Source organism: Mangifera indica, chromosome 10 (assembly GCF_011075055.1).
Source record: "Mangifera indica cultivar Alphonso chromosome 10, CATAS_Mindica_2.1, whole genome shotgun sequence".
NCBI classification, from domain to species: Eukaryota; Viridiplantae; Streptophyta; class Magnoliopsida; order Sapindales; family Anacardiaceae; genus Mangifera; species Mangifera indica.
In genome coordinates, this window is record NC_058146.1 from 17,593,345 (window position 1) to 17,608,642 (window position 15,298).

The 15,298-nt window shown below is 34.0% G+C and overlaps 1 protein-coding gene across 6 annotated transcripts; it reads right to left on the minus strand.

The window, feature by feature from the left end:
* Nucleotides 1–1,448: 1,448 nt before the first annotated feature.
* LOC123226882 lies at nucleotides 1,449–13,780 on the minus strand. 6 transcript variants are annotated; one of them, XR_006504404.1, is made up of 4 exons: nucleotides 13,664–13,780; nucleotides 13,124–13,391; nucleotides 5,319–5,620; nucleotides 2,167–5,219 (listed from the first exon to the last, which is right to left on the minus strand). XR_006504404.1 is itself a non-coding variant. In XM_044651429.1 (3 exons), the coding sequence occupies exons 1-3, from the start codon at nucleotides 13,715–13,717 to the stop codon at nucleotides 1,701–1,703; spliced, it is 438 nt and encodes a 145-aa protein (XP_044507364.1). In that variant the 5' UTR covers nucleotides 13,718–13,780; the 3' UTR covers nucleotides 1,449–1,700. The 6 variants fall into 6 exon arrangements, 4 of the variants coding, with proteins under 4 accessions (XP_044507364.1, XP_044507365.1, XP_044507366.1 ...); XR_006504405.1 differs by adding an exon at nucleotides 11,494–11,622 and having other exon boundaries at nucleotides 2,167–5,620; XM_044651429.1 differs by lacking the exons at nucleotides 2,167–5,219; nucleotides 5,319–5,620 and adding an exon at nucleotides 1,449–1,816.
* Nucleotides 13,781–15,298: the final 1,518 nt, after the last annotated feature.

Genomic DNA, 15,298 nt, shown 5'->3' on the forward strand with positions numbered 1-15,298 from the left:
CAATGCTATAAGTATTTTTTATCTTACAATATGATATTCATCTTGGTAATAATTGTGAGATCAAACTCTCTTTTAGTCAAACTTAAGAGGTGATCAACTATTATATAACAAATAATTATATGAACTGTTTGTAATAGCTGACGACATTATCAATAGACAAATATATGACATAATGTGGATAGAAGACCTTTAGTTCAGAGAGCAGAAATAATAACTCTTAATAATTGTAATTGTTCTTTCACAATCTCTTTAACATACATTTTTAGTCTACTATCGTTATAGAATAAAGACCACTTCCTACCAAAATGGGGAGAACATGATCACCCATTTTCCATGACAATGGAATTCGTCTAGATATATAGTAGAAGGGTTCTAGTATTCAATAATATAGTTACACATATAACTCATTCTCTTTTCCAATGAATTAATGATGATACAAAAGCTTAGAAATGAAAAATTTTACATGTATACTTTAATTCTATTAAAATTTATTTAGAAGTATCAGTAACATAAAAGGTGGATATAAACTTCTAAGCAGCATGCTATATTCTTAATTACTTACACTAAATTACGCCGACAATTTAATGTAGTACTCATCAATGTGATTTTCAACAGCATTAATAAACAAAACATTTACTTTATTTTACTTCTTACAGATTTAATAAAGTTGGTTTTCTAAAGAATTCAATAATCAATTCTCATGTAAAATGTTAAGAATTCAATATGTTTTTAAGTTATAATATTCAATTATTTATAAAATTATCAAGAGTTATATTTGATAGTATAGTATTAATCCTATATTTGTCTTTGTATATAAACATTGACAAAGAAAAAAGGGAATAGCATAGTGTTGGATTATGACATGTAATTCTAGCCTTAAACTCATTTGAAAAAAAAAAAAAGTCTGTGACACCGGTAATATAAAGAAGATACATATGAGAGTTAGAAGCATCTTCCATCTTAAAAAGGGGCTTTGAAGAAAGGATCTTCCAACTTAAAAAGTCACATTAATTCAAGTGCCAAGAGTTGCCCTAATTATGGGGCAAATTGGAGGGGAAAGCGCTAAGTCAAAGGCGAAAGAAATAACATTAATGTTTAATATGAGATTCGGTAACATTATGGAATCTGTAACAATTATTACTGGATCCCACAGTGTCGCAATGGTTATTAATGTTTTTTCTCTAATTATTAGAGAGATTATATGGAAATAAGTACGACACAATCATCAATCTCGCTCATTCATGTTCCATTTTCATTTGTTTGAAATAATGAATCCATAAATTAATTCATTCTTCTTATGGTTAAATTGTAAAGCCAAATTTAAAAAAAATTATGTTTTAATGTGTACTCATTATTGGAACATTCGGTCCAATAATCTAACCCTATCTTAAGACATTGTCGAAACAAATAAAAATTCACAATAAATAATCCTTTTTGACAAATAGAAATATAATCCTTAAAGGAATACAAAATGTTCATAAATTACCCAATAACTCTCCCATTCAACATTACAATTATTTTGTTTTGCCCGTATGAACAAGATTTAGCAGATTGTTGACATCACTGTCAATGATCAGTTGAACAGTTCGGTTACAAAGTCAGACAAACAAAAGTCGTTCCCAAGACATTAATAATTTAGCAATTAATCATAAATCAGGAGGAGGAAATGATTTAGTAGAAGATTTTGCTGTTGTTTTAGTTTATCTTTTGCGGTTTGACAATACAACAACGCGTTTGGGAATTGCCATCGCAGTCCTCTTATTTCTACACGTAATGGAAGAAGGCGATAGAATTGTCACCAAGCAGCTGGAAAAGCCTGCAAGGTGTTTGCCTCATATCAGAAAAAATATTTAGCTCACTCATGAAATATCGATACCATTATCATCGAAACCAATTTGTGATTTCTGATTGTACTTCAAACCCATTAACTACACAATGACATCGAAATTAGAGGCTACATGCGATGAAGTTAGTGGGGGAGAAAGTAATAAAACTAACAAAACCAAAATCAAACTCGGCCCTTTTTTAATTAAATATGTAAAAACAAATAATCAACCAAAATATGATTATATAACACTAAACAATCAAAAGTATAACAAAAAAAAAAAAAACCATAATTTAATGCAAAAACCTTTTCGATATAAAAAGTAAAATCACAGGACATCATCCAAATAAACCAATTCACTATATTCAAAATAATGGTACACATTATTCATCCTACAAATCGGTACACAACTCTCTAAAGCAACAAAATAAAATAATAACACAATAGCAGAAAATTAAATAATATTACAACAAACTCGTAAGCTTATATCTTATGTTACAAAAATCAAACACAAATCTCTACCGTCCAAAATATAACATTGGATGTGTCTAAAATACTATCAAAGTTTAACAGCAATCCAAAGGTATACAAAAGAGAAAAAGATGTTTTTATAAGAGTTGTTTAAATTAAAATGCAACATACAATTAGTCACAATTTAACACAAATAACTGTTTATTTGGGGAACAAAACACAATTGCCATAATTCAGAATAAATAAAAATGAGTTTTCTACCAATAGTCTAAAAATCAGAGCGATCCAATAGTGAAATAGAGAGAAAACAAAAAATCTTTCACAGACGTGCATTAAAAAACCAAGACAGTGTTTTTGTCTCCTCTTCTTTCTTATTGTATTCTGACATTTATGTGTTATTTATATGTTGTTTTGCTATGTTAAACCTTATTTTCTCTTAATTCATGAATATAGTATACTAGACCTTTTACATAAAATAAAATTAGATTTTCCATAGAGGAAGGCACTCAAAAGCTTACTGAGATAGATTATTCATATCATTGATGGATATTAGTTCATATTGAAGGCTTATTGAGATGGACATGTATCTGTGTCTTAGCCTCGAGAGATATTAGTTGATGAAAAGATCGTATTGCACGTAAACATGAAATTAGTAAGGCTTTAGAGTTGTTTCTAAACACTCTACTGATCAGGTGATTATGATGTTTTCCTAGAAACCAATATTAGTTTGTGTCCATATTTGGTCTGAGTCTGAATAATGTCAGCTCAATAGATAACTTATGGGTCACACATATATAAGGAGTTGTTTTGAATTCATGAGGCATATGATTACCTGAGACAAATCTAGTTTGTATATAAATTGAGAGTTTTGAGTATTAGAAGGTCTGAAAGACCAAAATGTAATAATCCTGACATTTATGGGTTGCGGAGAAATTGTGATTGAATTAGGCTTGTCTATTAGAATTGAAAAGCCCAATTGGCCTTTTATTAAGAGGACTGACAACCATTCCTTTTGGAGGAACGATGATTATTGCTTACTCGGATTTTTGATATTTTACTTGAAATCTTATTCATGTGTGCAACATGATTTTTAGAATTTCGCAGATTTTGGATGAGATAAGATAAAAAGTGGAACAACTGTTTGTTCCAGGTGAATGACCAATCATCGCAAATTCTATAAAAGGAGATGCATGATCACAGTTTTTCTTCATTCCCTTTAACGAAAATACATTACGAATGTTTGTGCCTTTTACATTCCCGCCTGTTCACACGTCCTAGCAGACCATTGTGAACGTTTTCTGCCCTCCATTATGAGTGTGATCTTTGCAACGTAAAGATTGGTGGAGCGTTCAAATGTTGGTATAACCATTTTGAACTATGTTTGGTTATTTTCTTATATATTCATGTGATATATTGCCTATAATGTGATGCATAGGCAATACAGCCGAATGTTTTTAAATGACTAACATTGGGTTTACAACTATGCCAAGCTTTACAAGGAGTCATCGTTTTAACGACTTTAAGTTGGAAATCTATTGAGAAGATAAACAATAACTCTAATAACTTTAGCCCAAAATTTCGTTGGAAGAGCTTTACCTTATAACATACTCTTGGTTGTTTCAACCATCGTTCTACTTTTATGTTGAGTGACTCCATTTTATTGGAGAGTATAGTTTGTTGTAAGTTGCCTTTTGATGTCATCGTTGTTGTGAAAATTGTTAAATTCTGTGAAAGAAAATTCACCACCGCAAAAATGTTAAGTGTCAAAATTTTGCAGCCACTCTGTTTCTCATCCGTAACCTTGAATTACTTGAAACATTCAAGGACTTTGGATTTCTGCTTAAAAAAAAAAGACCAAGTTGTCTTTGAAAAATCATCAACAAAAATCATGAAGTACTTACTTCCACTTAAGAAGAGTGTTTGCATTGGTTCGAAAACATTATAATGCACCAACATCAAAGGTTTTGAAGCTTTCCATGATCCACCTTGAGGGAATCTTGGTGATGCTTTCCAAAAATGCAAGCTTCACATTATTGTTTTTCTATTATGACCATTGAATCCCCATCCACCATATTCTTTTACACAACAAATTTAGCCCATCAAAATTGAAGTGACCAAATCTTTGATGCCAAAGCAAGGAAACATTGCTAACTACGTTAAAGACATTTATAGAAACTTTCGAAAATACAAGTGGGAATATGTTATCTTCTATCATCTAAATAGTGTAAATTAACTTATGTTCTTTTTTTCATAAATAATAGACTCATTATAGTCAAACACAGCATAATACCCCTTCTTCATCAATTAACCGACACTAACCAAATTTTGTGCTAACCTAGAACATGCATTACATTATGCAAATACTTCTCACCTAATTTTGTCATTATAGAAATTGTATCCTTTCCACATACCAGAGCACAAGTATTGTTTCCCATCCTTACTTGGGTTTTCACCGACTCATCAAGCTCCAGAAAAAGTGATTTGTTGCCACTCTTATGATTACCAAACATCATTAAACTTGTCATCACGACTAAATAAGCAAGCAAAAAGTAAATTTTCTTCATGAACATCCCTTTCTTCTTGCGAGTTTTCATGCTTAACAACCTTTTTTAAGACTTTTTTTTCTCAAAGTGGTTATACTTCTTACAATAATAACATTGTGGAATATTTTTGTTTTGACCATTTTTCTCCATATACCAACAATTTTTCCTTCATGATTTGATCTTTCACAATGTGAGCAAGAAACGGAATTATAGTACCTCTTCCTCTTCCATGAGATGATCAGCCACATCCTCGACTAGAGCTCCCTTGATTTGAATCATCAAAAATTTTTCAATTCAAACTTTGATTGAAATGCTTGTTGAAAAGTAGTTTCTGATGTCCTGTTCATCAATTGTTCATGCATTTGAAGTAACCACATCAACTATTGAAGAGACTACTTGGTTAGATCATTTGATTCTTCGATCGTCGCAACAACATGATCAAATTTAGAGGGAAGGCTTCGCAAAGCTCTCTCAACAACCTTGTAGTCCATTAATTCTTCACCAAAGGATCTAATTTGGTTCACAACTGAGTATGCTCCTGAAAAGAATACTTGAACTGATTCTCCTTGCTCATTAACAGTTTTTTGCATGGTTTGCAGCATCACTATAACAACTTTGCTAGTGCCTTGATACTTTCCTCGTTTCCTTTGATGTAGTGGTAATCATAACTAGTGGGAAAATTACTTCATCTAGTGCTTGCTAAATTAGAGATAGTGTTTTGGCATCCCCTTTCGCTTTTCTCTCAACTTCGTACATTGAGTTGCACTTAGTCTTTCTGCATCTGCAAGATCATCAAAACCATTTTCAACCAATTCCCATAAATAATAAGATATAAACAAAGGCCTCATCTTGATACGCTAGAACTGGTAGTTAAAACTAGTAATGACAAGAACATTTTGAGAAGAGTTTGACACAACATGAGTCTGTGATTTCCTAACTTGTATAAAAAATACTTAGTGGACAACTCACCACGTATACTTATTCTACCTTAATTATAGAATTAACATCCAGCAAACACAAAACTAAAAATCACAGCAACAGTTAAAAAAGAAATCCTCACTTGAATTATTTCCAATATAAATGGCCTTGGAAAAAAGATGGAGATATTTATTCCACAAAGTCTTTATGAATTGAGAATGTTGTTTTTTTATCATTTCAGAATATCGAACAGTACAATATATACAGTTTACAGAGAGGATATAACAGAAAATGAATCAATCAAATCCTTAACTAAATCAAATCAAATCCCTATAAATCAAATCAAATCAAATCCTAAATATATTATCTCCTAATATGCTCTGATATCCTTCCTAATATAACAGAATCAAATCAATAATATAACCTTCCTAATCAACACTCCCCCTTAAGCTGGAGCATATAAATCATATGTACCAAGTTTGTTACAGATGAAATTAATTCGAGGCCCTCGACGAGATTTAGTAAGTATATCTGCCAACTGATCTTTTGAACTGACATGGCTTGTAGAGATACACCCGGACATAATCTTTTCTCTCACAAAATGACAATCGATTTCTATATGTTTTGTTCTTTCATGAAATATAGGATTCGAAGAAATGTGAAAAGCAGCCTGATTATCACAAAATAATAACATTTGTGATATTTCTGTAAACTTTAATTCTTGGATCAACTGCTTTAACCAGAAAAGCTCACAAGTGACTAAGGTCATAGCACGATATTCTACTTCTGCGCTAGATCTGACAACAACATCTTGCTTTTTACTTTTCTATGATACTAGATTTCCTCCAACTAATACGCAATACCCAGAAGTAAAACGTCTGTCAGATGGAGAACCTGCCCAGTCAGCATCTGAATACCCAACGATCTGAGTATGCCCTTTATCCTCATACAACAATCCTTTTTCAGGTATTCTCTTAATGTACCTCAAGATCCAAATAACTGCATCCCAATAACTATCACATGGAGACTGAAGGAATTGACTTACCACGCTGACAGCAAAAGAGATATCTGGTCGTGTGATGGTGAGATAATTAAGTTTTCCAACGAGTCTTCGATATCTCCCAAGATCTGCAAGTGGCTCCCCCTTTCCAGGTAAGAGCTTAATATTAGGGTCCATAGGAGAGTTTAAGGTTTGCAATCTAACATCCCTGTTTCCTTCAGAATATCCAATGCATACTTTCTCTGAGAGATGACAATTCCAGTTTTAGACTGGGCGACTTCTATGATAAGAAAGTATCTGAGTGGGCCCAAATTTTTGGTTTGAAAATGACTAAATAAATGCCTCTTTAATTGCTCAATACCCTCCTGATCACTTTCTGTAATAACAATATCATCTACATAGACTACTAGATAGATACATTGTCCGTGTGGAGTATGTCTATAGAATACTGAATGATCAGATTCACTTCGTATCATGCCAAATTCTTGAATAACAGTACTAAACCAACCAAACCAAGTGCGAGGAGATTGTTTTAAGCCATACAGAGAACGACGAAGTTTACAAACCAATCTAGACTCCCCATGAGCAACAAAACTAGGAGGTTGCTCCATATAAATTTCTTCTTGCAGTTCACCATGAAGAAAAACATTCTTGATATCTAACTGATGCAACGGCCAATGGCAAATGGCAGCCATAGAGAAAAATAGGCGAACAAAAGATATTTTAGCAACCGAAGAGAAAGTCTCATAATAATCAAGACCGTATATCTGAGTGTATCCTTTAGCAACCAACCGTACTTTCAATTTATCAACCTGACCACCAAGACCAACTTTAACAGTATAGATCCACCTGCATCCAACCGTTGAGTGACTAGGAGGCAAAGGAACGAGGTCCTAAGTATTATTAGAATGTAGAGCAGACATCTCATCCACCATTGCTTGTCGCCATCCAGGATCAGATAATGCCTCATGAACAGTAGCAGGTGTAGATACAGAGGATAAAGTGGACACAAAGACATAGTATGGTGAAGATAAATGATGATAACTTAGAAAATTATAGATGAGATGAGGATTACGAGTTGAGTGCATACCTTTGCGAATAGCGATGGGAAATTGATCATCAGGAGGTAAGACCGCAGAGACAGAAGATTCTGGAGCAGGAAGCGAGTGCACCGGGTCTTGAGAGACTGTCTCACCTAAAGGAGAAGCAAGACCATCACCTGTAGAATGACTAGTGGGTGTAAGAGCTGAACTAGTCGAAGATTGGTTAGTTGAAGACTGTGAATTTATTAGGGGAACAATATAGGACACAGGAAGAACTTCTGTAATAGGAGACTTGTCTAGTTGAGAAGAAGACGAAAAATAAAGAAAAGACTCAAAAAATGTAACATCTGCAGAAAGGTAGTAGCGACGTATAGTAAGAGAATAACATTGATAACCTTTCTGAAGACGCGAGTATCCAAGGAAAACACATTTAATGGAACAAGCAGACAATTTATCTCGACCAGGAGATAAGTCGTGAACAAAGCATGTACATCCAAAGACACGAGGTTGAAGAGGAAATAATGACCGATCAGGATATAAAATAGAATGAGGTACCTGATCCTGCAAGACTGAAGAAGACATTCTATTAATAAAAAAACAAGCAGTAAGAACATCATCAGCCCAAAAACAAAAAGGTACATGACTATGTATGAGTAAAGTACAGGCAGTTTCAATAAGATGTCTATTTTTACGTTCGACAATTCCATTTTGCTGAGGAGTATGAGCACAAGTAGATTGATGTAAAATGCCTTTAGATGTCAGAAATTTAGTAAAGGGAGCAGAAAAATATTCGCTGGCATTATCACTACGAAGTATACGAATAGTAGTAGAAAATTGTGTTTCAACTTTAGCACAAAAAGATTGAAAAATAGAAAATAATTCAGATCTATTCTTTATTAAAAATAATCAAGTGCAACGTGAATAATCATCAATAAACGTAACAAAATATTGAAAACCTAAAGTAGACACGACTCTACTAGGACCCCATACATAAGAATGGACTAATTCAAAAGGTGATGTAGCTCGATTATTGACACTTCTTGGAAAGGATATACGAGTATGTTTTCCAAGTTGACAAGACTCACAATTAAAGGATGATAAATGTGATAAACCAGAGACCATCTGTTGTAGTTTTGATAAACTAGGGTGACCCAAACGATTGTGAAGAAGCATTGGAGACTCAGTGATGGCACATGCTACAGAATCAAGTGGATCTAGTCGGTAGAGGCCCTGTGACTCACGTCCTGTGCCAATCATCTGACCCGTACTGCGGTCTTGTATAAGAACAGAGTTATTAGTAAATGTAATTGTACAATCTAAGGAACGAGTAAGTTTGCTAACAGAAATAAGATTAAATGGACAGTCAGAGAGGTAAAAGACAGACTCCAAAGGCATGAGTGGAAGAGGATGAGCACAACCTACTACTTTGACAGTAACGATAGATCCATTAGCTAATGTTACAGTAGGTAAAAAAATAGTCTTAGTAAAGTGAGAAAGTAGACGGGGGTTACCAGAGATGTGATTAGAGGCACCAGAATCAAGAATCTATGACTCAGAAGAAGAAAAGTGAGTGAGGCATACAATTGAATTACCCGGATGAGCATACGAAGCAATAAAAGATGAAGATTGTTTTGCGCTCTGATATCGGAGATAATATTCACGATTAGCACCTGTGAGTGTCAAAGATAGTGGAGACTGCACTCTAGAAGAGTCAATAGGAGAATCATAAGTCTGAACAGTATTTGTAGTTTGAAGAGGACGACCATAGAGCTTATGACACTTGTCTCTGATGTGACCCCATTTGCGACAATAATTGCACTTTGGTCGATTTTCACGGCCACTACGCTCACCTGGTTTAGAGTTTTCAATGGATATGGTGAATCACGAATCAAAGAATAGAAGAAGCTTTTTGGAACCAAGAAAAGTGAAGATCCGAAGAAACCGAGTCCCTCAAACTGATCAGAAGACTGTTGAATCATAAAACAAAGCCTTCGGAATGCGTGAACTATTCTGTGACGTCACCAGCGGCGCGTGGAGCAACCAGTGGAGATGGGTCTTCAACAAAACTAACCACCGGCGTCTACTGAGTCGATTGGCGGTGGCGGTGTAGTTCCATGTGCGCCGGAACAGTAGATCGGAGCTTATGTTTCAAGCGAAAAAACGGCGGCTTGTGTGGAAGATTCCGACGTCGGATGACTGCGAACTCACCACAGATGGACTCGTCGACGTCGTCTGAGTGCAACAGAAGAGGCGGTGTCGGTGCACTATCGTCGGAACAGGAGATCGATGCAGGAAGATACCGAGAGATTGAGTGACGCGTGTAGGCGCGTGGAACGTCGAACGATGATGTTGCTTTGACAGATGTGTCGGCGAGAGAATCCTGATCACACTGGTATAGGCACGATCACCGGAAAAATAACGGAAGCACAGTGATCGGAGAAACAATGGAGAAAGGACTTGGATTCGTCGAAAACTAAGTTGAGAATGCTGGAAAAAATTTTAAATGCTAGGCTCTGATACCATATGAATTGAGAATGTTGTTTTCTTATCATTTCAAAGTACCGAACAGTACAATATATATAGTTTACAGAGAGGATATAATAGGAAATGAATCAATCAAATCCTTAACTAAATCAAATCAAATCCCTATAAATCAAATCAAATCAAATCCTAAATATATTATCTCCTAATATGCTCTGATATCCTTCCTAATATAACAGAATCAAATCAATAATATAACCTTCCTAATCAACAGTCTTGCAATAGAATTTCACGAGAGCTGAGACATTTTATGAGAGTCTCACTAAAGGGTTACCAAGGTGGCATCAGTTTGTTCGAATATGTGAGGTTCAGGAGAGAGTAAAGGCTTTCTATTTTCAGTTTAAAGGAGATGGTTCAGGCTGTCCATGATAATCTTGTTCTTGATGTGAATGGCGAGACAGTTCTGGTAAAACCACTCGGCTCCCTCAGGATTATGCTACCAGGATTTCACTAGGCCCAAAACAATGATATGATAAATGACGGATAGGGTGCTGTTATGAGAAATCTTGATGGATCAGGAGCTTTCTCAATATTCTGCGATAATCATTGATGACAATGCAGAAAAGTTTTCCAGGTATTTCTTCAACTGTAATATCTTTATAGTTTTGGAAGATGTTATCTTGTGAAGTTGTTTTTTATTTATTTTTTTTATGCTAATCAACGTCTAATTGATTATCTAGATGAAGCTATCTTCACTGTTCTTCAGGTACATTTGAAAGAACCTGAAGTAATATTCTTCTGTTCTAAACTAGTCAGTAAGAGATTTATTTCACATGCCAATCACTTAAAGAAAAAATGAAATGATTTGGTGAAGATCTTCCTGCTTGATCAAGAACCTGTTTACAGTGCTTTTTTAGTGAAGCTCAAACTAGATTTTTTGAACCAACCCCTCCTAGGAAGAGAAAAGTCGTTGTGGCAACTAACATTGCTGAGGCCTCTTTGACTATAGATGAAATATTATATACCACTGATAAAGGATAAGCTAAACAAAATGTGTACAAACTGAGTAAAGAATGAAATCTCTTGTTGTAATGCCCATTTCTCAAGCATCGACAAGCAATGAGCTGGGCATGCTAGTTGTAAAGGATCTGGAAGAATACTGCCTCTATACAGAATAAGCATACCACAATGAAATGCCTCCAACCTCCATACCTGAAATCAAATGAAGTAATCGTATATCCACTACTCTTATACTGCAAGCTACCAGAATAAATGACTTTGTATCCTTTGAATTTTATGGATCCACCCAAGCCCCAAGCTTTTCTTTGTGCCATAGAACATCTATACAATCAAAAGGCTTTGGATGAAAAGCACAACTAACCAAATTGGGCTAAAAATGGCAAAGTTTCTATAATATTAGGCAAATCTCATATCGGCAAAGCACGAGAAATATACTGAGTATATATAAACATTTCATATCATTTAGGAATAATAACAAAAAATTTATTAAAAAACTTGTGTAATCTAAAGTGATAAACTGCATATCCAAAATAGCTAAACTATTGAAATAGAATTTTACAAATAAAATCTTAACAGTGGATCAGACGGTTAGATCAAGATGTTATAATTTTTCTTAATCATTGTTAGTATCTCCCTAGTGTGGTACTTGGGTGCAAAGATGAGATTGTGAGCATCATTGCCATGATTCAAGCTGGCAATATCTTTAACAGGCCTAGAGATAAACAAACTCTAGCCATATACAAGTCCCAGAGAGCACAGAATTACTCAAAGACACCGGTTCTTAAAACTTTATTCAATGTCAATCCGTGAGAAGAGCAAAGGAAACCGGGAAAAAGCTTCTGAACATAATGGACAAGCATGAACTAGAAGTTTTGAGTGCAGGCAAGGAATTCAGAAAGATACAATAGGTAATTACAGCCTGATTATTTTTCCAGGTCGCAAGAAAGGATCCAAAAGAGGGTTATAGAACCTTAAAAGGCAATCGAATTGTTTATATTCCTCCAGGCAGTAGCCTTTTCCATACACAAAGTGGGTAATTTACAGTAGGTGATGACTAGTAAAAAATTCATGCCGTAGTTAACTGTTGTTTCCAATTGGCTGTTGAAACATCCACCAAATTTGAGACATTAAGCATATTTGGAGTGGTAAAGAATTTATCTGTAAATGTATACCTGTGACCAGTTTATATCGGTTAAGTTTGCATCATATATTTGTGTAGGTAGCTTACATTTCTAACGGTAGATTTTCTCTAGATATTCATTATTGTAAACTTGTAATTATATTTCCTTCCACAGAATGTAAGTAGAGAACTCCAGAAATTTGTTCTATTTTTATCCAAAGCTTATGTACATCAGTATTTTTACACTATTTCTTATGCATCCTCAAAAAACTCCGAACAGAAATATGAAAAACGGGCACAATATACACTGTTTGTTGCATTCATTTGGACTGGTGTAATTTAAGGTTTCTTGTTTCTTCTGTCTACAATTGAACATCACTAGTCCTATGTGCTTGTTAACACTTTTTGTGGCTGCACATAGATATTAAAATGACACCAAAGATATTTTCCAAATCCCAGGGATGTGTGAACATGGAACATATTCTTAGAGGCAATATTTTGGAAGTCGGGCCCTAACATTGACTACTCTAATTGAAGGATTTTGTGAACCTTATTTATTGCTATGAATTCAGATTTATTTCACTGAAATCTGCATAAAATAGCAGAAATTGAGTGAACCCAGTTGAGAATATGAAAAATACAGCACAAAAAATGATCAATATTACACTAAAACAATTAGAATTTAAGATTACGGTGAATTACTTGGGGAGGTATGAGAAGAGAGGCAGAAAGAGAGAGAAAGCTGAGCTTGTTGGCACTGGGATCGTTTGAGTGCGGTTCCACCGCTGGCACACAAGCTTTGCACCGCCTCCGACTCCTCCGGGCACACTTCCGCTACCAAGCACTGAGCCAGCGCACGGTTCAGATGCCGACAAGCCGACTCTCGCGTCCGAGAAGATGATCCAACACGCTTATGACACTCGCATAGCGCCTTCTGCAGCCTCTCGCAGCCGCTCATCCAGCCTTCTCCCTGCATCCACGGCCTCAAATCAACGATCCAATCAATTGACAAATAAAGAAACTTGATTCAATTTCGAATCAAATTATAATATAAACCGGATTTGATTCTTCATTGTTTTTCATAAACTTCTATTTAAAAAAAAAAAGAATCCTTCAGAAGTAAAATTATATCTGGTAATTTTTTTAGCAAATAATCACAAATTATCACCCATGGTGAAAATAATGAATAAATTGTTAATACATTTTTTAAAAAAAAAAAATTTTGGGTTTTAAACATAATACATAGTGCTCGAAAGTCGTTTCAAATCCATTATATCCTTCATCTGTAATGCGCATTCACCTTGCCACAGATAATTGGATTGATGAAAATTAAAAAAGAGAGATTAAATTAAATACCCCACCAACATGGGGTCTCCTTTTCAAAATCCTGAGTAAAAATGACCTCTTTTTAAGGATTTAAGCAAAAAAATTCTAATTTTTTTTTTTAAAATGTCAATATCACCCTTCATTATTTTTATATAAATTTTCACTCTTATACATTCCTCACAACATTCAAATTTTTATTTTTCATTTAATATCTAACATACTTTGTTGGTTCAAAAAAAAAATTCATACTTTTGAGTTCAAATAAAAAAAAAAGGGTCATGATAATAAGATATTGGTACAAATCTTAATCTAAAATTAAATTTATTTGTTAAATTAAGTTAGTGTATTTTATTTATATAATGATCTAACTCGGGGGAAGGATGTTATAAATTCGAAATAGATTTTATGTACTATAACCAAGTATAGACTCTAGAAGATCCAATTAAAGAATGAGTTTTCAAAATGAAGACCAACATAGAGGGTAACGTGTATATCTATAAGAAACAACTAGTTGCAAAAGGGTTCACAAAAAAGCATGACAAAGACTATAACAAAACATTTTCACCAATTGCAATGTTGAAGTCAATTCAGATTATACTCATGATAACTGCATATTATGATTATGAAATCTGGCAAATGAATGTCATAACTGCTTTTTTGAATAGAAACTTAGTAAAGCATATGTATATGACACAATCCGATGATTTTGTTAGTAATGAAGAAGCGAACAAGGTATGCAAGTTGTAGAAATCTAGTAATGGACTCAAATAAGATTTTATGAGTTGGAACATTCATTTTGATGAAGTTGTAAGAGAATCTAGATTACTAAAAAATGAAGATGAATCACGTGTATACAAAAAGATCTGTGTGAGCAAAATAGTATTTATGATATTATATATCGATGACATATTAATTATTGAGAATGATATACTGAACTTGAAATCAGTAAAGACTTCTTTATCCAAGTGCTCCTTCATGAAAAACTTAGGATAAGTAGCCTATATCCTTGAAATAAAGTTCTACAAAGATATATCATGCAAGTTGTTTGGACTAAGTCAAAACATGTACATTAACAAAGTGCTGAAAAGATTCAGCATGGAAGAATCCAAGAGTGGATATCGTTCGATGAGTTATGACATATATTTCTTCAGTGAAATGTGTCTTAAAATATAAGAAGAGAGAGATAAGATGAAACCGATCTTATATGTTTTTAGGATAAGATCGATCATGTACACTATGTTATGTACAAGGATTGATATCTCATACATTTTAAGTATTTGTAGTAAATATCAATCAAATCCAGGAGAGTATCATTGAGTGGTTGTCAAGAACATTCTAAAGTATCTTAAAAGAATTAAAGATATGTTCTTGGTATATGGAGGAGAGTCTAATCTCATTGTGCCTAGATATAGTGATGTTAATTTCCAAATGGATCATGATAACTTCAAATTTTAATCAGAATTTGTATTTTGCCTAAATGATAATGTAGTTAGCTTAAAAAGCTTTAAGGAAAACACTGTGACCGATTTTACAATTGAGTTTAAGTACAGT